Raw genomic sequence first — 27,881 nt, forward strand, 5'->3', positions numbered from 1 at the left:
CCTGCCTGGCTCACTCCCAGGTGAGTGACTCTCAGGCTGGGGTGAGTAGGTTTGAGGATGTGGCCAGTGTGATGCAGATGCCATGAGTCCCCACCCTGGCACTCTGACCCCAAACAAGAGGGCTGGGGATGGATCAGTGCCATGGGGGACACATGTGGGCTCAGTAGGATAGGATGCACCAGTCCTGGACCTGGTCTCCACTGCCTGCTGTTGCAGAGTGGCTGATGGCAGGTGGTATGCGTGCCCAGGGAAAGGTGACAGGGGCAGAACTGACTCAGCAGCCCCTCCCCAGGAATTTCCTGTGCTAGTCTGAGAGTCTACACATGGCTGTGACTCATGTGTCCAAGAGCAGCCGTGTTTTATTGGCAGTGTAGCTCCTTGAGTCAGTGGAGACTCAGTTGCCATTTGCCCACCTCCCTTCCTGAGCTGGGGGGCAAAGGGGCCCCGTGACCTTGCCTGCAGTGTGGCCAGGGAGCCCTGGAGAGGCTGTGCCTGTTCCCATGGCTGTGCTGCTGGTCCGGTTTGGCCCTCACACACACTGGAAATTGGGTGGAGGAGCTGCCAAGCTGGAAGGGCCCTGTCATTATTTAACGTGCTTTGAACTGCAAACCCCAAAGAAAGTAACTCCTGCTATGACATGGACAGCACCTGGGGGGACTCCAGGCTGGCTGAGCAACATCTGCCAACCAGGCACTGTCTGGGAATATTGGCTGCACTGGCTGGCTCCTGCCTATGCCCGTGCAAAACCCAGCTGGGGCTCCTCTTCCTCCCAGAGCCCTCTACCCACTCTTGGCTGGGGGCTGCAGCTGGCTGTGTGGTTTCTGACCAGCCGGAGGGTGCCAGAGGGGTTCTTCTTACTTGGACAAGGGCATGGCTATGGGCATCACTTTGTTCCTGGTAGCAGCCTCAGCAGAGAGCCTGAGGCTGGCAGGTGAGGTGGATCTGTCCCCTCCTGTCTAACCTGATTCCCTGTCCCCCTCAAGGATGCCAACAGGTTCATGTTGCCATCTCACTTTGAAGAAGGCAAGGAGAAGTGTCCATATGACCCTGCCCGTGGCTACACTGGGCTCATTGTGGGTAAGCAGCACCTTTCTGGGGCTGGTGGGGACATGCAGGATGCCACTGACCATGGCCCCATCCCAACACCTCTCCAGGGGGTGCCAGTGGTCCTCCCGCAACTCGTCTGCCTGGGGCAGTGGGGTGCTGGTGGCCTGTGGGGCTGTCCTCAGGCTGCAGGGCCATGCTGATGGGCACCTGCCCTGCACAGATGGAGGCTTGTACACAGCAACACGCTACGAGTTTCGGAGCCTCCCCGACATTCGGAGGAACCTGCACCAGCGGCCACTGAAAACGGAGGAGTCCCCACTGCACTGGCTGAATGGTGAGATGTCCCTGTCCCTCCCATCTCATGGGCTGTGGCACACTGTGCATTGCCCTGGAGAGTGTGGAGCGGGCGTGAGGGATGGCTCTGGAATCCTATGTGGTTTGCTCTGAGAATGAACTGAGGCAGGGAAGGATTCTCCATTCTGTTCTGGTCTCCAATCAGCACCTCTTGCTCCATGTCCCCAGATGCTGAGTTTGTGACCTCTGTGCTGGTCCGGGAGAGCAGGGACAGCCCTGTGGGTGATGATGACAAAATCTACTACTTCTTCATGGAGCGGGCAGGAGAGGAGACCACATCCTTCTTTGACAAGAGTCAGGTGGCCCGAGTGGCCCGGGTTGCCCGTGTTTGCAAGGTAGGCACGCTCCCAGCCACAGGGAGCCAAGAATTGCTCCTGTTGGTGCAGGGGCAGCATGCCTCCGCCTGTGGGAAGACTGAGGCATAGGCAGAGGGGAATGAGCAACTGTCCAGCCTGTGCAGAAATGCTCTCTGCACCTCCCAGAGCGATGTGGGGGGGAAGAAGATTCTGCAGCGCAAGTGGACGTCCTTCATGAAGGCACGCCTGGTCTGCTACATCCCCTACTACGAGGTGCTGCGCAGTGTCTGCAGCCTGGACGGGGGCGGCTGGGCCAGCACTGTCTTCTACGCTGCCTTCACACTCTCAGCACAGTGGTGAGTGGGGCAGCAGCCAAAAGGATCGGGGCTAAAAGTCTGCAGCACCAGGGGAGCCAGAGATGTGCGAGGGGATGCGCAGGCGGGTGCTGAGCACCTGGGGGTGCGTTGGTTGGGAGCACCCATGTATCTGCCCAGGCTTAGGAGAGGTTCTGCTCCTCAGGAGGACCATGGAGGCCTCGGCCGTGTGCCGCTACGACATCTCGGCAGTGCAGCGTGCCTTCGAGGGCCCCTACATGGAGTACCAGGACTGGGCTCGCAAATGGGCCCGCTACGACGGTGCAGTTCCTGAGCCCCGGCCCGGCTCTGTGAGTGCCTAGGAGTGCAGAGCAGGGGGGGCATGGGGCAGCTGCCTTCCTCTCTGACCCCTGTTTCCCCTGGGCAGTGCATCACGGACCACTCCCGCAGGAAGGGCTACAACTCCTCGCAGGACCTGCCCAACAGTGTCCTGGACTTTGTCAAGCTGCACCCACTTATGTTTGAGGAGGTGAAGCCAGCTGGCGGGGAGCCGCTCCTGGTGAAGAAGAACGTGGTGTACAGCCAGCTGGCTGTAGACAGGGTGCAGGCCCTGGATGGCCACTCCTACGATGTGCTCTTCATGGGCACAGGTGAGTGTGAGATGAGTTTGATGGGCCTCTGCTGGGCAAAGGCCACACCTCACATTCCCTCCTGAATCCCTTGCTCTGCTCTCCAGGGGATGGCTGGATCCACAAGGCTGTGGTGGTGAACTCTGGCATCCACATTGTGGAGGAGGTGCAGGTGTTCAGGGACCTGCAGCCTGTGGAGAGCCTAGTGATCTCCCACATCCAGGTGAGGGGTGGAGCAAGTAGGAGGAGACTACACATGGGGCATGCTTATGCTGTGAAGCTGTCATTCTGCTGTTTGGGGTTTGGGGGGGATGTGACTCCTGGGTCACCCCAGCTCGGGACATGTGCTGGAGCCCAGGAGGGTAGCTTGGGGAAATGAACCAGCCTGGCCATCAGCACTGACTGGGAGCTGGGGGCCCTTCTTGTGCACACCCATGAAGGGAGAGCTGTGCTGTGGGGCTGGGGAGGATCTCTGGGCACCATGGTGCACTCCACAGCCCAGCAGCACCATGCCAGATCCATACTGAGGCAGCCCTTTCCCCCTCAGAGGAGCCTGTACGTGGGGGCAGCTAGCGGGATCGTGCAGGTGCCCCTGGCCTCCTGTGCCAAGTACTCCTCCTGCTATGACTGCATCCTCGCCCGGGACCCCTACTGTGCCTGGGATGGCAGGGCATGCCGCACCATCGCCACCACAGACAGGTAGGGATGGGCTGCCCATCTGCAGATGGGTCCCCATGACCACGCTGTTTCACATCACCTCAGAGCCAACCCCAAAGGTCTGGCATCTGACAGTGGGTCTCCTGGTGGCCGTGACCCCCATAAGGGGGGGGCTCAGCTGAGGCTGTATGGCTGAGCCCCCCATGCCTTGCAGCACAGGGCTGGTGCAGGACATTCAAAGTGGCAACAAGGGATGCCGGAGCAGCTCTGGACGGGGTGAGTCTCTCCTGCCCTTCGGGACCACGGGGATGCTGGTGTCCAGCATCCCTTAGAATAGCTGGGAGAGGTGCAAGGCAGTGCGTGTCCCCACAGGCTCCCTGCTGTGGAAGAACCGGACGGTGCTGCAGGGGGACGATGTGCTGCTGCCCTGCGACCAGCGCTCCAACCTGGCCCGAGCCGTGTGGATGATGAACGGCAGCGAAGTGCTGGGCACGGGGCAGGACCGGCTGCGCGTGGGGGTGGACGGGCTGCTGGTGACGGACACGCTGCCCCAGCACAGCGGCGAGTACCGCTGCTACGGCGAGGAGCAGGGTCTCCGGACACTGTTGGCTACCTACAGCCTCTCCGTGCTGCCCGAGCTGCCCCGCAGCCCTACGGCTGCCCCATCACCCCATGCCGCCAGCCAGACGACCAACGACATGAAGGTGGCTTACATTTCTGCCATCGTCACCTTGGTGGTGCTCTGCACCGTGCTCAGCATCATCCTCCTCTACATGTCCTGCCTGGAGAAGCGCAAGGGCAAGTATGTGCTAGGGGAGCCGCGGCCAGCCAGCGTGGAGCTGCAGACCGTCTCGGCCAACTGCCTGCGCAAGGGCCACCGCGAGGAGGAGGAGGAAGAGCTCACCTACCCCGACGGCTGCCTGCGGATCATCCCCGGTGAGGCGCCCACAGCTGCCACCTCCCCAGCCAAGGAGCAGCCGGCTGCCACGCCCCCAGTGCCACCCCCGTTGCCAGCCGAGCTCACCAACGGCGTGGGGGCTCTGCCCAACGTCCTGCGCAAGATGAACGGCAACAGCTACATGCTGCTGCAGCAGCAGGAGGAGCCACTGGCCTCCCCGCTCTACAGCGCGTCCTTCACCGAGGAGCTCAGCAAAATCCTGGAGAAGCGAAAACACACGCAACTGGTGGAAAAGCTGGACGAGAGCTCCGTGTAGGGGCTGGGGAGGGGGGTCCTGCCAGTGGGGCCCTCCTCCCCTCCAGTCCCTTCTCCCACCCTTTGCCAGCAGTATTACAAGTCTCAGGCAAAACTACCTCCTTGATGGCAGAGCTGGGCCGGGCCCAGGCTCAGCCATTCCTTTGGCATTCATTCACTTCTGAGACTTGCTGTACAGAAAAAAAGGAACAAATACCTATTTAAATTCTGAGCTCTATTTATGTATAAAAACTCACTGACAGTGGCCACGAGCTGGAGACAGGAGCTCCAGGAAGGTGGACACCATGGGGAGGGAAGAGTTTTTGTCTGTTCACCCAGGCGTGAGAGAGACGCTGTTGTGGATGTGTGGACTTGGCCAGCCTTGGCTGGGTGTCCCTTGGCACACAGGAGCTGGATAGCTGCTGAGAGGTGGGTGAAGAGCATGGAGGGGGGCTGAGGGCTGACAGGGCACAGGATCCCTTGCTGATGGAGGGCTGGTGGGTTTTTCCCAGCTGCCAGCCCTCAGGCAGGAGAGGGGCCTTGGACACATCTCACATTGTGAGGGGTGGTCTCAGTGGCTTCCAGCCCCTACCTGCTGTTCTGCATCTGCCCCCTCAGGGTTTCCTCTCTGGGAGAGGATGGTTTGGCGAGGCACAAGAGACAGGGCAAGGAGCTGATGTCCTGAATACCCTGGAGCAGCTGGTGAAGGGGCATGTGCCCACTGCAGAGGCCAGAAGAGGCCACAGGTGAAATATGGGGCTGGGTGCACTGGGGAGGTGGCACCCCCAGGGCCTCCAACCCTGACAGACAGGGCTCTGCTCCCTTTTCCCAGGGCACTGGATGCAGCAGCAGGCAGCAAGATGCACTGGCAGCAGGACTGGCAGCCACCACCGTGCCCTACAGCATGACAAGGGACCGGCACATCATCCACATGCCCCTGGTGTCTGCAGTGCCCCTGTGGCTCCAAGCACAACGTTTCTGCCCTCCTGTGCAGGGCCGTTGGTGAACTGAAATTCAGGCACAGACCTGCCACCCATGGTGAAATGCGTGGGCAGGGAAATGTCCTCACATAGTGAGGAAGAAGAATCTTGGACAAGGGCCTGCCTCCCTGTGGAGCCTTCTCTTCATGGCACTTTCCATGGAGCAGCCACAGTCCCTAAATCTTCCCAACTGTTTCTGCAACTGCCACCTCCTGGGGACTGAGAGATGGGGGTGACAGAAGCATCTCATGCTCCAGGGACAGTGTGGTGACAGTGGAGAAGCTGGGGAGGGACACACCTGTGGGGGTCCATGTCCTCCCCCATGTTCCTTGCTCATAGCTCCATGATCAGGACATGGCCAAGGGCTCAGCCCTGTAGGGGAAACAGGAGATGGGTGACAACCCCCAGGGTCTCTCACAAGCTGCAGCTCAGGCCTCCTATTCCAAGAGAATGAGGCTTAGCAGGACAAGGCAAGAGTTGCACACTCTGTCACCCTGCCCCAGCCCTTGTTTTTGCTGCAAGAAGGGGGAGTGAGCCACCCCCAAGGACTACCCCAAGGACCACCCGCAACCCTCCAAGGAGGGGCATCACTCTGTGTCTGGCACTCCTCATGCACAGCTCCACATTCCCCCAGCAATAAAAATGGCTCTGTCTGGACGTGGTGTAACAGTGTTCTTCTAAAGGCAGGAGAAATGGATGCAGAGACGTGGGGGTGGAGGAGGCTTTATTCGGGCTGCAGGCGCGGGCCCTGGACGGTGAGGATGGAGGGTTTGTTGGTGAGGGGGTGCCACTGGCCCTGGACGCTGGGGTTGTCAGTGTGGAAGGGCTTGCGGATGCGGATGATGTCCAGGCCGGACTGGTTGGCCAGCTTGGTGGCCAGCTGCACGATCTCCTCACTCGTCTTGCTGGCAATGAGCTCGTCCCGCACCGTCCCGTTCACTGCAGCAGAGTGAGGGGGTCAGGCTGCGATCCCCCTCCTCCACAGCCTCCGGGGGGCACCTGCTGCTCCCCCATCCCACAGCAGCTGCCCTGGCACCATCTGTGCCGGGCAGAGGTGGTACAGAGCTGGGGCAGGGCAGGGAGACCCCCCCCGTCCCCTCCCAAAGCCCCCCAGCACTCACAGTACTCGGCCCGCAGCACAGGGGCCGGGCCCGGGCCCGAGTGGGGGCTCACGTAGAGGACGACATCGGGGTGCTGCCGGGCGAAGTCCTGTGCCGCCTCCTCCACGAACTGCCTGGGGGCCAGAGGGGACCCTCAGCCCCAGCCGGGCCACAGAAGAGCCGAATCGCCACAGCCGCCAGACATGGGTCACCGTCCGCCCGTGCCGAGCCCACGGGAGGGGTCACAGCGCAGAATTTGGGGTGATGCCCCCAGTGCCGCCTTCCGGCTCCTGCCCCTTCCCGCAGGAGGCTGGGGGTCCCACCCCGCCGCTGCCCCCCGTGTGATCAGCGACAGCAGCACTGTCCTTTCCCCACGCTGACAGGCCCGGGGAAGACCCGTCCAGCCGCTTAAGGGGTCAGCAGGCTCCCCCCGCCCTATCCCCGGCAGTCGGGTGGTGCCTCCGGCGGTACCTGGCGCCGCGGGCGTCGGCGGCGGTGGGACTGAAGAGGAGCTGCAGGCGCTGGAGCTGCCGCACGTACCGGCCCACGCCGTTGTGCAGCACGGCGGTCAGGAACCGGCTGGGAGACCCGCGGCCCGTCATGGCTCCGCGCTCACCCGGAGCCGGAATCAGCGGCAGGGGCGGGACGGGGCAGCCCCGACCGCGCCGGGAAGTGACGCGCCGGGAGCGGGAGCGGCAATGGCGGTGTCCGTGCGCACCCACGTGGGGACTGCGGCCTGAGCGGCTCGGCGGGGCCGGGGGCCGCGGGGCAGCCGCCCATGCAGAGCGGCGGCGGCTCGGGCGGGTGCCGGGGCGGTCAGGATGGCGCTGGTGTCCCTGCGGCCCGGGAGAGCCGCCAGCCGCCTCCTGCCGCTGCTGTGCGGGGGGGCCAGGAGCAAGGGAGCCTCGCTGAGCCCCGGCGCGCCGGGCCGCCTCGGCCAGCGGCGCTACAAGAAGGGCGTGCTGCCCTCCCCCGACGGGCCCGCGCCCTCCGTCTCCATCACCGAGATTCGCCAGTACCTGCGGGCGCAGGACATCCCCTTCCACGATGGGTACAGCTGCCTGCACACCCCCAGCCTCTTCACCGGCGACCGCGGGGACCAGCCGCTGTCCGCCAATGCCCCGTTCACGCTTTTCATTGACAAGACCACGGGCAGCTTCCTGTGCACTGCCACCCTGGCCGAGGGCACCTGGCAGGACTTCCAGGCTAACGTGGAAATGCGGCACCATGGCGTTACCCCCATTCCCCCTGCCAGCTCGGAAGAGACGGAGGAGGAAATGCGACAGGCTCGCGAGGATGCCCGCTGCATCTGGGAACGGGCTCTGCCGCTCTGGGAGCTGCTGGATGAGAAGGAGACCAAGGAGACCAAGGCTTTGTTTGGTATCTCCCAGGTGACAGATGCCACCTTGAAACGTTTCGGTGTGCGTTATCTGAGGGCTGCCAGGTCTCTCGTCTTCCCCTGGTTCAGTCCTCAAGATGCGACTCTGAAGGGCCTGAAGCTCCTGAGGGTGGAGAAAAAGGGGGGCACAAAAACTTACGTGGAAGAGACTTTACCCCGCTTCGATTCCTATCGCAATCTTTTTGGGCTGCCCCTGATTGGCCGCCGAGACACAGAGCTAGTGTTAACCGGCTGGGAGCTGGATGCCCTGGCCCTGCACCAAGCGGCAGGAGTGGCCAGCCTGGCCCTGCCGCGGGGGGCCAGCTCCCTGCCTCCCACCCTGCTTCCCTACCTGGAGCAGTTCAAGCGCATCACGCTGTGGCTCGGCGAGGACTTGCGCTCCTGGGAAGCTGCCAAGCTCTTTGCTCGCAAGCTGAGCCTCAAGCGCTGCTCTCTGGTGCGCCCTGGCAACCTGCACCCCCGGCCCTTGGAGGCTCTGAACCAGGGCCTGAACGTCACCAAAATCCTGCGTTCTGCCCTGCTTGCCAGCCACAAATCCATCATCTCCTTCCGGCAGCTGCGCGAGGAGGTGTTCGGGGAGCTGGTGAACACTGAACAGGTGTCTGGTGTCAAGTGGGCACGTTTCCCCGAGCTCAACAAGCTCCTCAAAGGGCACCGCAGAGGGGAGCTCACCATCTTCACAGGTAACGGGCACAACGACTGGCGGACAGGGCGAGCAGAGGGGTGTTTGCTGGCTTCACCCTCCTGCGGGTGGTGCCTCACGAGTCTTCCAGGTCTCTTTCTGCTGAAGGCTTTTGCTGAGCCTGTCTTGCGGGTGTGTGAGAGGCTGGGGTGCATTCCTCAGTTCTGTGGGACCGTGCATGCCAATGTGGTGAAGGGCTCCCTGCCTGGGGCAGTGTAGGAAGTTCTGGGCTGTCCCTTACCCCTGTGCTCACCCTACTGGCTGCCCAGCCCTTCACAGGGACCTGTGGAGACCCATAAGCTGTGGGAGGCCGTGCCCAAGCACCCAGGTGTGTAGTGTGGCATAAGAAGTTTGTTTATGGTCTGAGTGCTTCAGATGGGCTTCTCTTGCCCCAGTCCCTGGTGCTTCCATCTCTAAACAACCCCCCAACATGGTCAGGATGGGTCAGATCATCTCCCCCAGCTAATTCTCCTGTTGTTGTCCTTGTACCAGGCCCAACGGGCAGTGGGAAGACCACGTTTATCAGCGAGTATGCACTGGACCTGTGCATGCAGGGCGTGTGCACGCTGTGGGGCAGCTTTGAGATCAACAACGTCCGTCTGGCCAAAATCATGCTGACACAGTTTGCTGGCCGGCGCCTGGAGGACCAGCTAGAGCTGTATGATGAGTGGGCTGATCGCTTCGAGGAGCTTCCACTCTACTTCATGACCTTCCATGGCCAGCAGAACATCAAGTATGGTCCTGCACCTCCATTCCCAGTGGCATTTACCCCTCACGGCATGTGCTGCAGGGCCCTGGGGAGCTGGGGCTCTTCCCCCGCAGTGAGTCACAGATTTGGGGCTGGCAGGAGTCACATTGGGACTGTTCAAGTCCCAGGGTTGGTGTGTGGGGACTGTGTGGCCAACCACCTTTGTTCCTCCTGTCACGGGGACTCTCACAGATTCTCTCTGGGGTGGGGGTGAAGGTGGGGACTTAATCCCGTGCTGCTCTGAAGCCAGCCTGTGCCCATGGCAGGACATGTTCCCTCACAGCCTGCTTACCTGCAGTGCTGTTGTTTGCTGAAGAGGGAGAACAGGCACCTCTAACCGCTTTTATTCATCAGGCACTGTTCACCTGCATGCATCCCTGTGTGCTCTGAGGATCCCTGTGGGCTGGGGGCATTGCAGGGCAGTAGACAGGGACTGTGTGGGCAGTGCTGGCTCCTTCTGATCCCAGCTACCTTTCCCTGGGGGTGGGGCTGCACCTGCTATACAGTGGGGGAGGTGCAGAGGTGGGGTGCACTCACATCCCATCAGGACCTGGTACCTTCCAGCTCTTTCTCTGCATCCCTTTGCCTGGCTCAGCATTCCCATCCCTACCTCCACTAATCCCTGGGGCTGATCCTGATCTCCTCTGCTCAGGACAGTGATTGACACCATGCAGCATGCGGTCTACATGTACGACATCACCCACGTGGTTGTTGACAATCTCCAGTTCATGATGGGACACGAGCACCTCTCTGTGGACAGGTAGTCCTCCTTCAATCTGACCCTTCCTTTCTCTGTCACCCTCACTGCTGGAGCTGTCCCTGTCAGTTGTCACTCCAGAGTCTGGGGTTCTGCACAGGGTGTCACCATTACTCCTCTCTGGCCACTCTGTTTCATTAAAGGGCAACCAGTGCCCTAAGGAGGAAGAGGTGGGAAGGGGTGAGCAGGTCACCAGCCATCCCTGCCATACCACATCCCTCTTCCCATGTGGGCTTGTTTGCCTCACGTTCCTGGGTGGTTTCTGCTGTGGGGATCAGCACCTCACTGCCTCCTGCCACTGAGCAGTGCCAGCCCCTGACCCTGTTCTTGCTGCTGTGGCAGGCTCGCTGCCCAGGACTTCATCGTTGGTGCCTTCCGCAAGTTTGCCACGGACAACACGTGCCACATCACCCTGATCATCCATCCTCGCAAGGAGGATGACGAGAAGGAGCTGCAGACAGCCTCCATCTTCGGCTCTGCTAAGGTGAGCTGGCCCTTCCTGTCCCTTGGGCACAGTGTATTCCCAGAAAGGGGCTAGGATGTGTTGGGCAGTTGTCCTCAGCTGCCATCAATGCCCTGGATCATCACTGGGGACTTAAAAGGTGTGGAATGTCTCCCAGAGTCCTGATGCAGGCAGAGGGCAAACCGATTGTCAGCTAAAGCTCTGTTGGGGCTTTAGGTGCATTTAATTAATACTGACTGTGGGTGGAATGTAGTAGGGGATAATTAAAGAGGGAGGGAGGGAGAGTGTGGGGACGGGCTCTGAGTATTCCAGTCTCTTCCGTGATGCTGACCAGCCCTGCAGTTGTGGGCAGTAGGTGCTCTCTGAGCACAGCCCTCCAGTGATCCCATTTCTCCAGGGTGGGCTGTGGCACAGGATGTGCTTGGTGGGTCACTGGGCATTCCAGGGGAACACAAGGGGTTGGTGCTGGGGAAATGCTGGAGTTGCTGTGCCATGGGGTGCCCTGTAAAAGGGTTTAAAGCAGCTGGAAAAGTGTTTGCGACTCTGGCAGCATTCCTGGCACCCTTCTGGAGATGTTTTCCTCACCCCAGGCCAGTCAGGAGGCCGACAACGTCCTGATCCTGCAGGACCGTAAGCTGGTGACCGGGCCAGGGAAGCGCTACCTGCAGGTGTCCAAGAACCGCTTCGACGGGGACGTGGGTATCTTCCCTCTGGAGTTCAGCAAGGCCTCGCTCTCCTTCTCATCTTCCAAAAGCAAGGTCAGGCTGAAGAAGATGAAGGAGGAGAAGGAGATTTTAGCCAACAAAATCGTGGAGGGAGGCTCAGGAGCCTCCAAGAAGCCATGAGCCCAGCAGGTCTCTTCCTCAGCTTGTTTGGAGGAACAGATCCTAGTTCTGGCAGCCCAAGGCTGGAATATGCCAGCTTCTCTTCCCTGGAAGCCTCTGCCATGGGGCTCTGTGGCCATTTCTCCTGCATGAACAAACCTCTTGACCACCAGCACAGTGTCTGAGAATGGGGGACCACCATGAGAGGAAGAGTGGTCCCATCCTGGTGAAGAGTGGATGGGGAAGATGCTTTGACAAACACTGGCTGCTCCATGTTGGTGCTGAGTGCTGGGAGCATGGTGGGAGTGGAGGCAGAGTGAGCTGGATGATGATGGAGATGATCTGCAGGTCCGGGACTTGGGTGTCTCTGGACCTGGAGCAGGTCGTTAAATTGTGTCTGAAATGAAGCTGAAATCCTGAGCTGTCACTAAAGTGGGAGGGGATTGTGGGAGGCAACTATGCAGAGGGCCATGTAGTAGAAATCTCCCTGTCACAAATGGGGTCTGTGGGCTCAATCCTGCATGGGATGGAGCCAGCAAGGGAAGGATGGTGATGGAAAGTGTGGGAGATTGTGGGTGGCTCATGCTCCAGGGTGGGAGCAGGTGTTACATGGAACTTGCTGTTTCTACCTGCTGGGCTGGTGCCTGACCTGGCCCTCTTTGCTCAGGGTCTCCCAAGCCCCTTTCTCTGGGGGGACATCACCAGCAATAAAATCATGTGGGGAACAGTCCTGCCTTACTCTGCTGGGTTTGGGGGAGCTGCCATCCCCCCTGTCCTCAGGGCTGATGGGCAGCAAATACTGTGACCTGACTAGTCCTTGCCATGGTAGGGAGTGTCCATGGCTGGATCTTGGTCTAATCCCTTTGATTTTTTTTTCCCTCTTTCTAGTTTTATTAAAGCATAAATATGAGTGTCTTTTTGTCTCTGTGACTGGAATACCCTTGGTCTGGGGAGGGTACCCTGGCCAGGGAGGAGGTGCCCCCCTGATGATGTCCCTGCTGCACTGAGCATCCTGCCCCAGCCCTGGCACACGGGATTATTACCAACTTCCATGCTGGGAATAGTTTTAACCTGAGCCATAATGAGGGCCCAGAGCAGGCAGGTGGTACACACCCAGCCCTGGGTTTCCGGGGTGCACCAGCTCGCCTGGAGAGCACCCTTGGGTGCTGTCAGTGCAGGTGTGAGCACCCACAGGTAGGACAGGGGTGGTGGCAGAGGAGGGTCCTGGGGAAGCAGAGGTAAGGCAGGGGGGAGTGGATCTGGGTCAGGGTTCACATGGCGGTGTGGGTGGGGGCTGTGGGTTTCCCCTCTCAGCCCAAGGGTTCCCTCCATCTCGCTGGCTTCTATTTGACCCAGTCTGGTTCAGGTGAGGTGCTGTCATGGGGGTCTAGAGTGGAAGTAAGGCAGTGGGATAGCCTAGGGCCCCATCTCCTACCTGTCCCTTCTTGGGCCCTAGAGGGGGTGAAGAAGCTGAGCCTGCGGGGAGATGCTGGCTGCTCCCAGACCCTGGGGGGCAGGTGGTTTATTGAGGGTTTATTTTATTCTCCTTTTGCCCCCGGTTTGGGTCTCCACGAAAGGCTAGAGGATGGCAATAGCTGTAACAACTCTTGGGGAGGCACAGTGTGATGTCAAGCGGGGCAAAGGCCCTCCGGCCCCTTAACAGAGTGCTGGGCCCACCAAATAATTGCGGAGGGGGCGCAGTCTAGAGAGGGAGCAGAATCAACCCAGAGACCCGGGGATACTTTGTGGATACAGAATCCTGAGAGGGGGGGCTTGGCTGAGGGAGAGAGGGGATGAGCGCCGGGAATCCCCCGGGACGGAGGTGACCGGGAATGTCCCGGGCGGGGTCCCCGCGCCCCGGCCCCTGTCCGGGGGGCGTGGCCTCGTGAGGGGGCGGAGCACCGGGGGCGTGGTCGAGGGGCGGGGCCTGCTCGGGGCGGGGCCGGGGCGCGGCGCGGAGCGGGAGGCGGCGGCGGGGCCGCGGTGAGTGCGGGGGCCGGGCCGGGGGCGCCCGGGGGTCCCGTGGGGCCGGCGGGGCGCGGGGACGCTCCGAGGAGTTGGCTGGCGGGGTGCTTCGGGGGGAGCTACCGGCCCCTGGGGTGTTGTGGGGCCGGGCCCCCCGGGGCCGATTTGGGGGGGCCCGGGGGCTGGGGGGGCAGCGGCCGCCCTGGAGCTCCGTGCGGTGCTTTGGGGATGTTTCGGGGCACTTCGGGACGGTCCTGCGAATGCAGAGGCCCAGGGCTCGGTGAGGTAGTTGAGGGGGTCGCGGGGCACTTTTGGGGTGCTTGAGGGGCGAACTATGGGGCAGTGCAGGCCTAGGCGCGCCGTGGGGCACTTTGGGGGTGTTTTGGAGCACTTTGGGGTGGTTTAGGAACACTTTAGGGGCGGGGTGGTGCAGCAGAGGCCCAGGAACGCCGTGAAGCATTTTAGGGGTGTCATGGGGAACTTTGGGGATGGTTTGGGGCAGAGTGGGTGAGCTGTAGTGCAGTGGGGCCCACGGGCACCGTGGGGCTTTTCAGGGTGCTGTGGGGTTGGGATGGGTGGGAGCACCGCGGGTCAGGCTCGGCGCTCTGGGGCTCAATGGGGCAGCGGAAGGTGGGTGGGAGGGCGAGGGGGGGGGCGTTGGGCGGGCAAGGGGGGGCAGCATCACTGAGGGAACCTCAGGATGCCGGAGGCCTGGAGAGGGGCGCAGCCGGGCACAGATGGTGTCCGTCCCACATATGGGGTGTGTGGGGAGGGACGGGGGCTGACCCTCATTCCCTCTGCTTGGGGGTGGCCCTGAGACGCCGTCGAGGCACGGGGGTCCCGGGGGCCCCGAATCCCCACAGCTTCTCAGGGTGGGGGTCTGGCAGAGCAGGGACCGACAGTTCCCTTGCCATTTAGGGGTCGGAACGGTGGGATCCGGCAGCGCTGTGCTCCGGCCGGAGTGGCTGGAGGTGACGCCACCCCAGTTGGTGACTGGTTTTACTGGGTGGCTGGAGGCCGGGCTTGGCACTCCCTCCCCCCGCGGGCGGCCCTGGGACCCTCTCGGCAGGCCGGAGGGCTGGGGGGAGGCAGATGGTAAAGTCTGTTCCCACCGCCTGCCTGGCGGGGCCCCAGAAGTGACCGTGTCCCCTGCAGGCTGTGCAGGGACCCACTGTCCTGTCCCCAGGGCTGTCTGTCCCCTTGACCTGCACATCCTGGGGACTTTCGCTGGGGTATGGGGTACTGTGCCTTGGCTGGCTGGGCTGGGGGGCCATTAGATGTCCCTTTGGTGTTCCTGGTCCCCGATTCCCGTTCCTCTGGCAGCAGCAGGTCCCCAGTGGCGGGCTCTTGTCCTCACCACACTTCCAGGGTTGACCGCAGCCCACCCTGGGTGCCAGGAGCAGCGCACCAGCCGCCGGGCTCCCGTGCCACCCTCAGTGCCACGCTGGCACCACCTGCCTTGGCCCTGCCGGCCGGGGCATTTGGGGGGGAGGGGGCAGCGGGGAACACGAGGGACCCTGCTGCCATTCAGCCCCCTGACCCCCTCCTCTTCCTCCTCCCCGCTTCAGGGGCCGGCGGAGCCGTGTTCACGGTGCGGGGGGCCGAGAGGACCGGACGGATGGGCAGCGGCTGGCGAGGTGAGCGGAGCTGTGGGGGGGTCCCCACCTGCCCCCCCAGGGGTATCACGAGCACGGAGTGAGGTCACGGTGCCTGCGGATGGCACGTGCCGGTGGGGGTGACGGTGGCGGGGGGGTTGGCTCGCCGGCATCTCTGCCCTGCTCGCCCCTCCCCGGGCGCTGGCAGGCGGATTGATTTCAGGTGACAGCTCGGCGGGCGAGACCGTGCGGGCAGCGCCCCCCCCCCGCCCGCGCCCTGTGCCAGCCGCAGCCATGTGCGAGATGCGATGAGGCAGCAGGGGATGGATCCGGCCCGTCGGCCGGCTCCCGTCACGCGGGCGTATGGCGTGGGTTGGGGCAGGGGGAGTCACAGCAGAGACCGGCAGAGCCCCCCCAGCTGGAGGGGTGGAAACAGGCCTCCGTGTGTTGGGGCTGGGAAAGAGCCTGGTGCCCACCTGGCAGCTTCCCCCTTGGTGTCCCTCTCCAGGGAACCCTGTGCCCCACTGTGGATGGTTGGAGATGGAAAGCAGGCTCTGTGGGGTCACTGCTGAGAGGTGGGGGCTGTGGGGCAGAGGAAGTGGATGACCCTGCTGTGTGGGGATGTCCCTGCCCTCTGTGATGCCCATGAGGCAGACAGGCGGGCAGGCTGCCTGTGAGCCAGCTCTCTGCAGGCCTCTCGGGATTCGCCTCCAATCCTGGCACACTTCCCGTGGCAGGGTCACACCAGGGCATGGCACGAGGCAGGACTGCATCGCCACTGCCCTACTGTGCCACCAGCACCCCAGAGCCCCTGGCAGCCCCAGGCTGCTCCATTGGGGTGCTGAGGCTGGCATGGGGATTCCTAGTACCACTTCCCCCCAACTAATCCTGATTTTGTTCTGATTCATTTGGTATCTCCTGCCCTTGGGCCAACCTTCACTTAAAAGATTGGGGATGGTGACTGGGGACCTGGGGATGCCCCCATGCCCACCTGGGTGGGTGGTGGGACACTGTTGTCAGTGCCCATGGCTCTGATGCTCTGTCTCCCTTGCCTGCAGGCTGCCCACGTGCCCCTGCCCGCCGGGGGCCCCCCCGCCATGGCCATCGTGCAGACGCTGCCAGTGCCCCTTGAGGCCGTGTCTGAGGGGGCCACACAGCTCCGCGCCACCGCCTGCTCACCCCCTGCCGCCATGGGCAGCGTGGGCAGCCTCCTGCCCGTCCGGCCTCGCCACGACTGCGCAAGTGACGGGGACCCCTCTGCCGCCTCCTTCTGCAAGCAGGAGGGGCTACTCCGAGCCACTCCTGAGGAGCCCCGCGTGTCTGTGCCTGGTGTCACCCACTCCTACGCCAATGGGGGCTTCTGTGGCGACTGGCTTGATGCCTCCTCTCCTGCCAGCCCCTGCAGCGACTCAGATGATCTCCATGATGACCAAGCACCAAGTGATCACCTTCAGGGGCCGCCCCCCAAGCTTGTACCTGTCTCTGGCAAGCTGGAAGAGGTAGGGGGGCAGCAGCAGGGTGGGTGGGTGGGTGCTGCAGTCTTGACTTTCCACCCTGTGCCACACTGGGACTGTTGGCTCAGATATGTGAAATGGGGTCATATGGCCACACTTCTGGTGTCCCTGGAAAAGTGGCAGTCTCTATGCTCTTAATGTCCCCTCCATCATGCCAAGGGTGTCTGGGGAATTCACCTGAACACGCATGGAAAGGCAATGAAGTGGGTGGTGACTGGCCTCTGCGTCCTTTGGAGTGTGAAGGCATCAGGGCTGGGCACACCCACTGTAACATTCCTAGGCAGCCCTTTTTGGGGCTAATGGGTCCTCCCCATCCCCTCACTTTTCCCTCTTTTCCTGGCAGAGTGTGGAGAAGACCTTGATCCGCCCCATGGCCTTCAAGCCAGTGGTATCCAAGCTTCGGAATGCCCAGCCAGGCACACGCCTAGGGCTCTCAGAGAGCCAGGTGAGCCTCACCCACTTGCTGGCTGCTGAGAAGCCTGGCTCTCTGAGCTGCCGTGCCAGCACCCTCTCGGACTCGGGGCGCAACTCCCTCTCCAGCCTGCCCACTTACAGCACGGGCTGCAGCCAGCACCCAGAGGTGGGTGCCCTGCCGACCACCCCCCATGGCCCCCTTGACCCTCCGGGGGGCTGCCGCCCCTCCAACTCGGACAGCGGGCGCTCATCCTCCAGCAAGAGCACGGGCTCGCTGAGCGGCCGGGGCCGGCCCTCCTCAGAGAGTGGCTCCTGCGGGCGCTCCCCCCTGCCTGGCGAGGAGGCCATGCTTGTGCGGGAGCTGGAGGACAAGCTGCGGGAGAGGGAGGCTGAGCTGCGGCTCCTGCGGGACAGCCTGGATGAGAACGAGGTGGCCATCTGCCAGGTATGTCCCTGGTGTCCTCATGTCCCGTACTTGTCCCTCTCCCTGGACACAGGTGTTGACATAACCCCTGGTTGGGAGTAGGGACCCACTTTAAGGACCCATTAGAGACCCTTGCAGAGGGATACATTTTCCTGTGGGTCTGGGTATGTGGATTTTTCCCACCAGCTGGGTGATCTGATGTAGTCCATGGGGGAGCCTTGTATGACCCATGGGACCAGTTGTACAGACTGGGGTTCCTTATCTTGGGATGCCCTTTTTTGAATGAACCTGGGACCTGTGGCTTCTCCCTGCTTGTGATGGAGCTGGAGGAGCCCTATAAGCTCTGGGGGTGCTAACATGGGGGGCCTATGCAGAAGGATAGGGGAGCACAAGGAGGTGTGTACCACCACACTGCACTCTTCCTGGACCCTTCCTCCGTTTGGGGTAGATGTGCTGCCTCCTCCCTGTGATGCCAATCTTGGAGATGGCAGGTGAAGTGGGAGGGTGCCGTGCTGCCCTCCCAGCACCTGTGCATCCCCTGGCCCAGGTGTTTGAGGAGAAGCAGCGTCGGTGTGAGCAGGAGCTGGAGGGGCTGCGGCAGCGCTGTGCGGCCCAGGCGCGGCAGGCGGCCCACGCAGCACATCGGGGGCAGCAAGTCCTGCAGCTCCAGGTGCTGCAGTTGCAGCAGGAGAAGAAGCAGCTGCAGGAGGACTTGACCCAGCTGCTGCAGGAGCATGAACTGCTGGAGCGTCGCTGTGCCTCCTTCCAGCGGGAGCGCACTGAGCTGGCACCCCGGCTGGAGGAGACCAAATGGGAGGTGAGTCACCCAGCAGCACCAGGCACGTCAGGGGGTGCAGGCTGGGGCTGGGGGGTCCCAGCGGGCGCCTGAACCCCATCATCCCCACAGGTGTGCCAGAAGTCGGGGGAGATCTCTCTGCTGAAGCAGCAGCTGAAAGAAGCGCAGGCGGAGCTGGCGCAGCGGGGTGCCGAGCTGCTGGGGCTGCGGGCTCAGCTGCGGGAGGCGCGGGCGCAGCTGCAGGCGGGCGAGCGGCGGGCGCAGGGGCTGCAGGAGGCCGCCCGCCTCAAGGCGCTGGAGCTGGAGGTCTGTGCCAATGAACTGCAGCGCCGCAAGAGCGAGGCCGACCTCTTCCGCGCCAAAGCCGGCCGGCTCGAGCAGGAGGTGGTGGGGCTGCGGGAAGCTGCCCGCGGGCGATGCCCACCAGGCACTGGTGAAGGGTGCCCCCCGCCTGGGGAAGGATGCCCCCCTGCCAGCGAGGAGCCCCGGGGCAGCGCGGGGCTGCGGCGGCAGCTGGAGCGGCTGCGGGCGGAGGTGGCGCTGGAGCGGCGGCGTGGGCAGGAGCAGCGGGATGCCTTCGAGCAGGAGCGTGGCACGTGGCAGGGCGAGAAGGAGCGCGTTATCCGCTACCAGAAGCAGCTGCAGTACAGCTACATCCAGATGTACCGGCGCAACCGGCGGCTCGAGCAGCGGCTCCAGCATCTCCGGCTTCAGGGCGAGGACCCCCTGCCCGAGCCCTGTGACCCACCGGACCCGCCCTTTGAGGAGATAACAGCCACCGAGATCTGAGATGCTGCCTGCCCTTGCCCTATGCCTGGAGGGCTGAAAGGTCCTCCAGCCTCTGTGATTTTGGGAGCTGTGGGAGGGTCCCTGCTCTCCCCCAGCTCTGCAAACTGCAGCCACTGTGAAGGGGCAGGGGAGACCACAGGTGCTGCCCCTCCCCACCATTGAGGTCTTGGGGCGAGGATGTATCGGTGCCCCCAGGGAGGGCTGCCTGTGAGATGTGGGGTCAGGTGGGCGCTGAGTCCTGGCCTTGGGGCCGCCCGGAACTGGTTTCTGCTGATCCTCTTAGCTCCTGGGGATTAGCAGCACTGGCTTCAGCCAGGGTCACCTTGGGCAGAGGGAGGGCTGACTTGTCCCCTCCCTCTCATCCCTGCTGGCGCTGTCACCCAGTCACTTGGCGTGTGCCCCGTTCTCTGCCCATGCCAGCCTCCCTCATGCCCCTTTGTGTGTTTGTCAGGGAATTCGTTTCTGTGCCATTTTAAATAACTCTATTTTTATAGGACCTACCAAAACATATCACCCGCTTCCAGCTCACACTTCACCAGTCCGTGCCCCCTCACCCCTGCCACAGGGCAGCTTGCCCTCAGTGCCTTTCCCATGCTCTTGCCCCCCAGCATCCCTGTTTCCCCCCCAGAAAAGCCCATGCCTCTGTGATGCCCAGCCTGCCAGGGGAGAGGGGCATGGTGCTCCATGTGCCAGCTGGGGACACCCTGGGGACACCCCCAGGGATGGGCAGAGGTGAGGGGCCCCGCTGGGCACCTGGGGGGTCAAACCAAAGGAAAAGTCTGGATGTGCCCAGCTGTGGCTTGGTCACCCCTGGCTCCAGGGGGGAATTTTTGTACTTTATTTCAGTCATGTCTCGTTCCCAGAGCCTGGCTCATCAGTGTACCACCCGGAAACAGCAATTAAAAACAAGCCCCTGGCTGTGTTTTTTTCAGGACTCTGTCTGCATGTCCAGAGCAGGGTCAGGGACCACCTGTCCTTCCCCTGTGTTGCCAGTGCTGCCCTCCCTTGGGTCCTGCAGTGGGCAGCTGCTCCATGCCCATGGGGCAGGTCTGGCTCTCACCCTCTGGCTGCACTGAGGCCAGCCACAGCTCAGTGCAGGAATGAGCCATCTGGCTCCCCTGGAACACAGCATGGCTCCTCGAAAAGGGGCTGCAGCATCACTCCGGCGGTGGTCCAGGCACCCGCACCACCAGCTCCATGGGCTCCTTGGCTTTGTTGCGGTAGGCCTGGCGGATGATGTCCACAGCCCTCTGGTGCGTGACGTTCTGCAGGCTCTCCCCGTCCACCGACACCAGCTCCTGCCCGGCCTGGTCCCAGAAGGGAAGGCCACAGGGTGAAGTGCAGCTGCTTTTGGACTGCCAGAGTACTGCCAGCAAGCCAGTGGCACCAGGGGATGGGAGTGTCTGGATATCTGCCCACCCCCTGGCATGTGCTGGGACCCCCATACCTTGAGGATGCCACTGAGGAAGGCAGCTCCACCAGGGAAGATCTTCTCAATCTTCACCACTGGCTGTGCCCGTGACTCAATACCACCAGAGATGCTGATCCCTGCAAGGGAGCCATGAGACCCTCACACCTGGGCAGGCTGGGACCCCCACCCACTCACTCCCAAGCATGGCACCACATTTCCCTGGTGAGCCGCACCTCTGTCTTGCCCTATTTTGGTAGGTCCTACAGAGATGAGGGACTGGGGCAGGGACAGCTCTTCCCTCCCATTCTCATTTTGGAGGAATGCTCTGGAGTTTGCCCCTTGCCAAGAGGGTGCCACCCATCCCACTGATGCTGGTGCCAGAAGGGTCCTCACCCCACCCTTGGAGTCCCACCCATGTACCACCCACACATGTGCCACCCACCCAGCGAGTGCTTCAGCTTGGAGAGGGTGACGGTGAGCAGATGATACTCTTCCTCCTCCTCTTCCTCCCTGCCAGCATCTTCAGGGCCATTGGCTGCCCCAGCCCTTGCCTCACCCCCTGGCCCCCCAAAGAGAGGGGCCAGAGGAGGCCGTGCCCGCTGGGGCTTCCCCAGCACTTCGGCTTGTCTGCTGGGTGCTGTCCTGGGGGCTTCCTTGCGCCAGGTGGCCCGGGGGCTGCGAGAGTGCCCGTGGCCCTTGCCGGGGGAGGGCTCAGCCAGCAGCCAGTTCGGGGGCTGAGGGCTGAGGGTGGGCAGGGGCCGGCTGGTGGAGGCATAGGCATCCACTGGCACGTCAGGGAGTGGGGTGTAGGTGCGGGGGTGAGGCCGGCGGGGGCTGGGGGAGGCTCTTGGACGGGCTGGGCTCGCCTGCTGCTCCCCCGCTTCCTCCAGCTCTGGGCTCCCTGCTGGCTTCAGCAGGAATCCGCCCCGATAGTCTGCAATGAGAGGGGCTCAGGGATCCCCCCAGGGACCCACAGGCCTGCTCCCTGGGACCTCTGCTATGCAGGCCTCCCATGAGTACCCCAAAGCCCTGGGTCCTTTGCCATCTTGTGCCCCCCTCATCTAGAGACCCCTGGACACCCCTGCTGTTTGCAAGCACTCCATGTTCTCCTCCCCAAGAACCCCAGCACCCAAGATCCACAGATTTTGCTGCTACCAGTCTTCCCAACACCCAGAGATGCCAGATGCCTTCTTCCCTGGGAGCCCCTGCACTTCCCAGCCCCCTTTCTCTTCCCCCAGACTCCCTCCACCCTGTCCCCACCCTGCAGCCCGGTGTCCAGGCAGACCCTGCAGGTGGCACTTACCAGGCACTGGTGTGATGAGGTGTCTCTTGGGGGGGGCGTCATGGTGGGCCGGGCGGAGGGCAGGTGAGCGCACTGCAGTCAGGGAGAACCCCCAGTCACTCCTGAGCTGCACCCACCCTTGACCACTACTTGCCCCCAGTCAAGGTCCCTGGGGGGCTGAAATCTACCTGAGCGGCTCTTGAGGGCATCGAAGGCTTCCAGCTCCAGCGGCATCACCATGCTATCAAACCTGCCCAGGTCTGTGGGGGCCACCACGCTCCTGCCAAGGCAAAAAGGTGAGGACAGATTGTAGCAGCTTCTGGGGTGGAGTGTGATCAGGGCTGAGGAGTATGTGTGAGGCTCCACTTCAATCACACCAGGATGGGCAACACTGGGGTTCCCAGATATTTCCTAGCAGCACTTGCCTCACGTCCCGTAGCAGCAGGACCTTCTCAGGCCGGTCCAGGATGGCCAGCAGTGGCCGCACCAAATCCTCCACGCTGCCCTCGTGCAGGTACTGCGGGCACAGGAGGGGGATCAGTGGATCACCTGTTCCTTGGTTTACCTCCCAGAGCTAAGCATGGGCACAGAGTGCTCACCATGCCCCTAGGATGCAGGAGCTTCCCAGGGACAAGCCCAGGGTGGCAGTGCTGCCTGCCTGTGCCCTGCCTGTCCCCTGCCTTCGGTGCATACCCGGGAGCAGTGGCGGAGCACGGCTGTCACCTCGTCGGGGCTGAGAAGACGTTTAGCAGTGTCCTGGATGTGCGGGAGCCGGGCCTCAGGGTCGCTGCCGTTGGGCTGCAGGGTGGCCATGCCCATGGGGCCCAGGATGCTGGCACGCCGGCTTTTCTCTGGGGAGGCACAACGAGGAGGGGTGGCCAGCGGGGCAAGGACTGCCCCAGCCAGCCCAGGGAGTTCCCCATCCCCACTACCCCAGCAGCTCACTCCACACCAGAGCGGGACAGACACAAGCAGCGCAGGGCCAGGCGCATGCAGAGCCTGCCCCACAGCCCCCCAGGCACACGGCACCCCCGTTACCCCGCCTCAGGCTCCGGATGACAAACTTCTGCACAGCGCCTACTGCAAGGGAGATGGAGAGCGGTGAGTGCCCAGGGCAGACAGCAGCATCACCGCCCACTGTCAAAACTGCGTGCTTGGGGAACCCCTCCCTGTGCTCCCTTCATGCCAGGGATGCCACAAGGCACATAGAAGGGGGAACAGTCCCAGCTCGAGTCCCTCTCTGCCCTGTCACCCAGGCTGATACCTCTGTCCCCGTCAGAGCGCCCTGGGGACTTGGAGCGTGCCCGGCGTTCAGAGCCAGGGGCCTCCTGGCTGGGGGGGGCCCAGCTCTGGCTGGTGGCACGGCCCCCCTTGAAAAAGAGGTTGACAAGGGTCTTGGAGCGGTGCAATCCTGGGGTAGCCCCCCGTGCCCCTTGTCCCTCTGGCTTCTCCTTCTTCCGCTTCTCCTCTGTGGACAGAGAGAAGGGGCTGTTGGAGTGGAGAGGTGAGGGGATGCCATCCCAAATCTTGCCTGGGTACACAGAACTTTGGGGGATTGGAGGGGCTACTGGGAGATGCTGACTGGAAAAGAGTCCATCTGTGGGGTGCAGTTAATCACCAGGGGCCATGGGGCTGGGCTTTGGGGTGCCTGGGAAAGCCCAGGGACAGAGCTGGGGCGATGTGGGGTTATAGGATACCCAGGACTGGTGGCCAGGGGGCCATATGGGCTATAGGGTGCTAGGGTAGGGACCTAGACATTCGCTATAGGAAGCCCAGAAGTGGGGGGCAGGTATCCATGTGTGTCAGGGACTATAGGATGCTTGAGTGGGGGACAGGCTCTCCACATGGGGCAGGGCCTGAGCTGTGGGACTCCCAGGGCTGGGTGTGCAGGGTTGGAAGGGGACTGCAGCCAGGGCTCAGTCCCATGTGTGGGGCTGTGCCCCAGTGCGTACCAGCGACAGTGAGGTCACTCTGGGAGCGTGTGATGGGCTGCCGTGGCCGGCTCAGCGCCAGCAGAAGCGCCGTCTTGGGTGAGTGGGTGAAGGTGCGGCGAGGGTGGGTGCCGGGGGCCTCGCGGGTGCCCTGGCCCCGGATGGCCGTGTCCCGCAGCAGTTCGGGGGGCCGCACTGTGCGCCGTGTCTCCGGCAGCCCCTCCGTGGCTGGCTCGGTCTGCATGGCCCGCTCGGCACGTTCCCGCACCCAGCCCCGCCGTGGCCCGTCCTCTGTGGAGATGGCCACATCCACGGTGCGGGCTGGGGGCACTGGGGAAGCTGCCCCCAGCCCATTCACCGCCCCTGGGGCTGGTCCTGAGGAGTAGGAGGAGATGGAGGAGCTGGTTTCCGAGGTCTGAGCCAGCTGTTGCAGCTGCCCGTTGGTCACTGCAAAGGCACAGCAGGGACATGCTGTGACACACTGTGGGCCACCCAGAGCTCCATGTCCCTCCCAAAGACAGCAGACACGTCAGGAACCCGCAGAGCCATGGGGACCTGTGGACTACTGGCCATTGCATAAGGATCATCATGTCCTCTCCAAGAAAGTAGACATGTAGGATGCTGTGGGATCATGGGGACCACAAGGCTGCTGGCCATGGCAGGGGGCTCTTCACGCCTCCTCCAGGGATGGGGGACATCTGGGACCTTGCAAGTCCATCAGGCCAGTGGGTAAGCTAACAGTGGCACAGGGAGCTCCCTGCCCCCTCCAAGGCCTTGGGACCCCACGGCATGCCGACCTTCTCCCTCCCAACAGTGGTCAGACATCACAAGCACGGGAGTCCCAGCCCCACCGTGCTCCAGCCCAGTGCCCCTCCCAGTGCCCAGCACCCGCACAGCACTGCCCTTACAGCGACTGAGCCAGCAGTACTCGGCCACCAACTCCTTGTAGGCAGGGAACCGGCCTGTCTCCTAGGCACAGGGGGAGAGGACAAGGGGGTCAGTGAGTGCTGGCTGCCCCAGCGAACTCGATATTGTGCCAGCCATGAATAATGCATCCCCCCCTCCCACCCGCCTGAAACCCAACCAGCCAGCAGCTGCACCAGCCCCCAGCACTGGGCTGAGCAGGGGCAGTGCCAGTGAAGGGACGTGCCGACCCTGCCTCACCCGAGGGTCCTTGGGGCAGGGCCTGGGTACCTTGATTGTGAGCATGATGTGGGTCTGCCCCTTGAGCACCTCCACTGCCTTGCTATGGCTTATGTCTTCAAACTTGACTCCATTGGCTGCAAGGACTTGGTCTCCCACCCGAATGCCGTTTTGCTCTGCCAGCCCTCCGGGGTCCACCCTAGGGAAGCAGGGGGGCAGGATGGGGCTGAGCCCTTGCTGGAATCCTGCTCCTGCCCCACGCCTCCACTTGGTGGCCTCGTGGCTCAGCATCCATAGTGGTAATGCCCAAAGTGTTGTGATAGTGGGGTGGCTCAGCCAGAGAGGAGGGGCTGAGCCCCAGCATGGCCACAGCAGAGATTGGGGTGTCACAATCCCTTCACGCCCCGGGGCAGCCGTACTTGGAGACGTAGATGCCAAGGCCGAACTCTCTGCCCCCGCGGATGTTGAAGCCCAGGCAGTAGTCATCAGAGGTGGTGTAGAGGTGGACGATGCGCCGCAGCCCGTCCTCGGAGCCACTCTCCGATGGTGTCGAGCCACTTTTCTCTACTACCAGGCGCCTGTTCACCACATCCACCCTGGAGCATGGGTACAGTGTAGGGAGGGTGGTTTCAGGGATTTGGCTCTTGTCCTCCAGCAGGATGGGACCATTGGTGGCACCCAGCGGAGGAAAGTGATGGGGACGGGGGATGTTTAGGATGGGGCTTGCACCCACCCTACCTGGTCCAGACCTTCCTATCCCATCCTGTATCCCAACCTCGTCTCTCCCCATCTTTGCCAGAGATTTCTGATGCCACTCCACCCTGGGGGTCCCCCACAGATCCTCCCTGTTGCCCAGAATCCCTCACCAACCTTCCCCAGCATGCCCTCCATGGGGTTGGGTTTTGGGGTGCTGCCATGGGAGATGCCCTGCTCACCACGCCGTCTTCTCCTTGGAGAACTTGATTCCTGGCACACGGCCCATCCGCCGGACCACCATGCGGAGGCGGTTGTTGCCAGTGAGGACCTTGACAGCGCTGCTCATCGTGATGTTCTCCAGACTCACACTGTTCACCTCTGTGATCTTGTCACCAACACACAGCCCGGCCTGCTCTACAGGGGACACACGGCTCATCTGGGCACCTGGCCTGGTACTGATGCCCTTGTTTGACATCCCCTCCCTCAATGTCTCCTCAACCTGCTCTGAACCCCTTGGGAACAGAGGCAGGGGTGCCTGACAAGTGCACTGAGTGTCTTGGGGATTAAGCTCAGAGTCATTGGCACAAGGCTGTCTACTCCTATGTCCTGCCCTTCACTTTGGGCAGTCTGCAAATCTCATGGCCAAAGGCAGCAGGGAGCAAATGGTGGCTTTGATCCCATGTCACTGGGAGCTCCTTGAGAGGGTCTTGCTGGCATGTGCCTGGTGTCCCTCACCCTGACCCTCTTACCGGCAGTGCTCCCCTCCTCCACTTTGCTGACAAAGATGCCCAACCCATGCTCGGAGCCGCCACGGACGCTGAAGCCCAGTTTGCCGTCCACGCTCTTCTCCACTGTGATGGCATTGATGACATCACTTTCGTTGCTGCTGGCTGTGGGGACAGGGGAGTAGACAAGTCACACAGACTGTGTGTCCAAGGACAAGGGGTGTCTCTCTCCCTGGGAACATCCCCAGGCCCAGGACAGCCCTCCCCACACCTATACCCAGGGAATTCAGCCATTGGGGCCCTCCTGGCCACGAGGGCGGGCAGGGGGCCGGGACACCCCACCCACCTTCGATGGGGGCATTGATGAGGATGACACGGCCCATGGGGGAGGCGGCACGGCTGCTCCGGGTGGTCCCATTGAGCAGGCGGCTCTGCTTGCTGAGGAGGTAGCCGGGAGCCAGGCTGGCCTCGCTGCTGGAGCTCCGCGAGCGGCTGCCTGTCGTCATCCCCGACAACACCGCGTCCCAGTCCTGGGCCATGGTGGTGCTGGGCACGCCGGCGTCCTGGCGTCTGCCTCAGGGCTGGCTGCGTCCTCACAGGGCCAGGGCTGCCCGTCAGCCAGCAGGGGACATGGCATAGTCCAGAAGCACATGCCCGGGCTTGGGCACCGCTCTTTTTTAGCAGTGCAATGCTGGGGGCAGCTGGCCTGGCCACTCGCCGCTGGCAAGAGAGGTCCCAGGCGCAGCAGCACAGCCTAGAGGGACAAGGAGCTTTGTGATCCCCCCTCTCCAGCCTGATCCCGTCCTGTCCTATGCTGTCCCAAGGATCAAACTGTCACATAGCTCCTGGGTACTACGATGGGGGTGTGGGCACAGGCTGCCCTGCCCTGGGGTAAGGATGCTGGGGTGAAAAGGAGCTCTCCCTCGCAGCGTAAATCTGGAACAGGGGATGCAAAGGGGCTTTACTTGACAGCACAAATCCGGAAAGGCTCCAGAGAGGGAACACGGGGACATCAGCTTTATGCTACACAGCAGGACCTGATCCCTCTGGCCATTTCCCGTCCTCCCCGGAGCCCCTCTGAATTCCCAACGCCATGCGGCTGGAGATGGGTGCACCAGTCCCCAAGGCAGTTCCCGCGGGGATTTTCCAGGCGTGGGTGAAACGCCACCACGGTGCCCCCCCCCACTTCATTCCCCGCTCGCCCCAGCCTGACCTCAATAAATAAGTGATGGCCCCGGCCGCGGGGACACGCCGGTATCCCCGCCGCTGCCAGCCCCCCACAGCGCCCACCCATTACCCCCCGCCAGCATCAGACGCGGGTGCCCCCTCCCCGAAGGGGCGCAGGGGACCCCCTACCGCCGTCCCTCCCTCGCCCCCGCCCCGTGCCCTCCTCACCTGTCCCCATGGTGCCACCTGCGAAAGAGACACCTGGCAGCAGCGCGGGGGGGAAGGCGAGGCCGGGGGGCAGCACCGCCTCCTGCCCCCCCGGCCGCGGGGATTGGCTTTCCCTGTGGGACCGGAGAGGCCATCGGGCGCGGGAGCTGTCAATCGAGAGCGGCCGGGGCTGGCCTTGCAGCTGGCGGGGGGGGGGACAGTCCCGTGGGTGTCCCTCGCGAGGGGGTCCGGGGGCGCGACCCCCGGCGAGGCTGCGTGTGGCAAGGGATGTGGCGTCCCCCCTGACCTCCTCCCTTAGCGCGGAGCATCCCGGGGGCACACGGGGGAAACTGAGGCACGGTCAGGGGAGGAGGGGTGTC

At 62.9% G+C, this 27,881-nt stretch overlaps 5 protein-coding genes across 12 annotated transcripts in view; 3 read left to right on the forward strand and 2 right to left on the reverse strand.

Annotated features, from left to right (window-relative positions):
* SEMA4G (semaphorin 4G) overlaps nt 1–6,126 on the forward strand; it is a 29,521-nt gene extending 23,395 nt beyond the window's left edge. For 5 of the 7 annotated variants that reach the window (XM_064716122.1, XM_064716121.1, XM_064716123.1 and 2 more), the window contains exons 6-17: nt 984–1,077; nt 1,268–1,381; nt 1,570–1,736; nt 1,884–2,053; nt 2,217–2,361; nt 2,439–2,661; nt 2,748–2,863; nt 3,188–3,339; nt 3,512–3,573; nt 3,655–4,918; nt 5,108–5,235; nt 5,322–6,126. In XM_064716122.1, coding sequence (XP_064572192.1) covers nt 984–1,077; nt 1,268–1,381; nt 1,570–1,736; nt 1,884–2,053; nt 2,217–2,361; nt 2,439–2,661; nt 2,748–2,863; nt 3,188–3,339; nt 3,512–3,573; nt 3,655–4,511 — 2,100 coding nt within the window. In that variant the 3' untranslated portion in view covers nt 4,512–4,918; nt 5,108–5,235; nt 5,322–6,126. The remainder of the gene's footprint in view (nt 1–983; nt 1,078–1,267; nt 1,382–1,569; nt 1,737–1,883; nt 2,054–2,216; nt 2,362–2,438; nt 2,662–2,747; nt 2,864–3,187; nt 3,340–3,511; nt 3,574–3,654; nt 4,919–5,107; nt 5,236–5,321) is intronic. The other 2 variants (XM_064716127.1, XM_064716126.1) reach the window with 1 other exon arrangement.
* A 50-nt stretch (nt 6,127–6,176) lies between these two features.
* On the reverse strand, nt 6,177–7,230 carry MRPL43 (mitochondrial ribosomal protein L43). The gene is made up of 3 exons (XM_064716130.1): nt 7,041–7,230; nt 6,591–6,703; nt 6,177–6,408 (listed from the first exon to the last, which is right to left on the reverse strand). The coding sequence occupies exons 1-3, from the start codon at nt 7,169–7,171 to the stop codon at nt 6,194–6,196; spliced, it is 459 nt and encodes a 152-aa protein (XP_064572200.1). The 5' UTR covers nt 7,172–7,230; the 3' UTR covers nt 6,177–6,193.
* A 38-nt stretch (nt 7,231–7,268) lies between these two features.
* On the forward strand, nt 7,269–12,357 carry TWNK (twinkle mtDNA helicase). Its single transcript, XM_064716128.1, has 5 exons — nt 7,269–8,651; nt 9,143–9,383; nt 10,051–10,158; nt 10,498–10,639; nt 11,209–12,357. Exons 1-5 carry the CDS (start codon nt 7,391–7,393, stop codon nt 11,461–11,463), a joined length of 2,007 nt encoding a protein of 668 aa, XP_064572198.1. The 5' UTR covers nt 7,269–7,390; the 3' UTR covers nt 11,464–12,357.
* A 1,044-nt stretch (nt 12,358–13,401) lies between these two features.
* Nucleotides 13,402–19,873, forward strand: LZTS2 (leucine zipper tumor suppressor 2). Its single transcript, XM_064717470.1, has 6 exons — nt 13,402–13,425; nt 14,976–15,044; nt 16,061–16,501; nt 16,860–17,375; nt 17,902–18,171; nt 18,262–19,873. The coding sequence occupies exons 3-6, from the start codon at nt 16,100–16,102 to the stop codon at nt 18,937–18,939; spliced, it is 1,866 nt and encodes a 621-aa protein (XP_064573540.1). The 5' UTR covers nt 13,402–13,425; nt 14,976–15,044; nt 16,061–16,099; the 3' UTR covers nt 18,940–19,873.
* PDZD7 (PDZ domain containing 7) lies at nt 19,736–27,713 on the reverse strand. 2 transcript variants are annotated; one of them, XM_064717467.1, is made up of 17 exons: nt 27,523–27,713; nt 26,474–26,881; nt 26,152–26,292; nt 25,642–25,816; nt 25,126–25,302; nt 24,758–24,905; nt 24,472–24,532; nt 23,585–24,010; nt 22,897–23,100; nt 22,671–22,712; nt 22,326–22,483; nt 22,058–22,149; nt 21,821–21,912; nt 21,654–21,725; nt 20,793–21,284; nt 20,387–20,487; nt 19,736–20,246 (listed from the first exon to the last, which is right to left on the reverse strand). In XM_064717467.1, the coding sequence occupies exons 2-17, from the start codon at nt 26,664–26,666 to the stop codon at nt 20,097–20,099; spliced, it is 2,724 nt and encodes a 907-aa protein (XP_064573537.1). In that variant the 5' UTR covers nt 26,667–26,881; nt 27,523–27,713; the 3' UTR covers nt 19,736–20,096. The 2 variants fall into 2 exon arrangements, with proteins under 2 accessions (XP_064573537.1, XP_064573538.1); XM_064717468.1 differs by lacking the exon at nt 22,671–22,712.
* Nucleotides 27,714–27,881: the final 168 nt, after the last annotated feature.

Source organism: Zonotrichia leucophrys, chromosome 6, assembly GCF_028769735.1.
Source record: "Zonotrichia leucophrys gambelii isolate GWCS_2022_RI chromosome 6, RI_Zleu_2.0, whole genome shotgun sequence".
NCBI lineage: Eukaryota > Metazoa > Chordata > Aves > Passeriformes > Passerellidae > Zonotrichia > Zonotrichia leucophrys.

What these genes read in the sequence shown, in the direction of transcription:
- PDZD7 (XM_064717467.1), bottom strand. Translation starts at nt 26,666, where the DNA reads ATGGCCCAGGACTGGGACGCGGTGTTGTCGGGGATGACGACAGGCAGC. An exon ending in ACATCATGCTCACAATCAAG is followed by an intron (nt 24,533 to 24,757) that starts GTACCCAGGCCC and finishes CCCTGTGCCTAG; the next exon opens with GAGACAGGCCGGTTCCCTGC. An exon ending in CATCCGGAGCCTGAGGCGGG is followed by an intron (nt 22,484 to 22,670) that starts GTAACGGGGGTG and finishes GTGCCTCCCCAG; the next exon opens with AGAAAAGCCGGCGTGCCAGC.
- MRPL43 (XM_064716130.1), bottom strand. Translation starts at nt 7,171, where the DNA reads ATGACGGGCCGCGGGTCTCCCAGCCGGTTCCTGACCGCCGTGCTGCAC. An exon ending in GCCGACGCCCGCGGCGCCAG is followed by an intron (nt 6,704 to 7,040) that starts GTACCGCCGGAG and finishes TCTGGCCCCCAG; the next exon opens with GCAGTTCGTGGAGGAGGCGG. An exon ending in TGTGCTGCGGGCCGAGTACT is followed by an intron (nt 6,409 to 6,590) that starts GTGAGTGCTGGG and finishes ACTCTGCTGCAG; the next exon opens with TGAACGGGACGGTGCGGGAC.
- TWNK (XM_064716128.1), top strand. Translation starts at nt 7,391, where the DNA reads ATGGCGCTGGTGTCCCTGCGGCCCGGGAGAGCCGCCAGCCGCCTCCTG. An exon ending in GGAGCTCACCATCTTCACAG is followed by an intron (nt 8,652 to 9,142) that starts GTAACGGGCACA and finishes TCCTTGTACCAG; the next exon opens with GCCCAACGGGCAGTGGGAAG. An exon ending in CATGGCCAGCAGAACATCAA is followed by an intron (nt 9,384 to 10,050) that starts GTATGGTCCTGC and finishes TCCTCTGCTCAG; the next exon opens with GACAGTGATTGACACCATGC.
- LZTS2 (XM_064717470.1), top strand. Translation starts at nt 16,100, where the DNA reads ATGGCCATCGTGCAGACGCTGCCAGTGCCCCTTGAGGCCGTGTCTGAG. An exon ending in TCTCTGGCAAGCTGGAAGAG is followed by an intron (nt 16,502 to 16,859) that starts GTAGGGGGGCAG and finishes TTTTCCTGGCAG; the next exon opens with AGTGTGGAGAAGACCTTGAT. An exon ending in ACGAGGTGGCCATCTGCCAG is followed by an intron (nt 17,376 to 17,901) that starts GTATGTCCCTGG and finishes CCCCTGGCCCAG; the next exon opens with GTGTTTGAGGAGAAGCAGCG.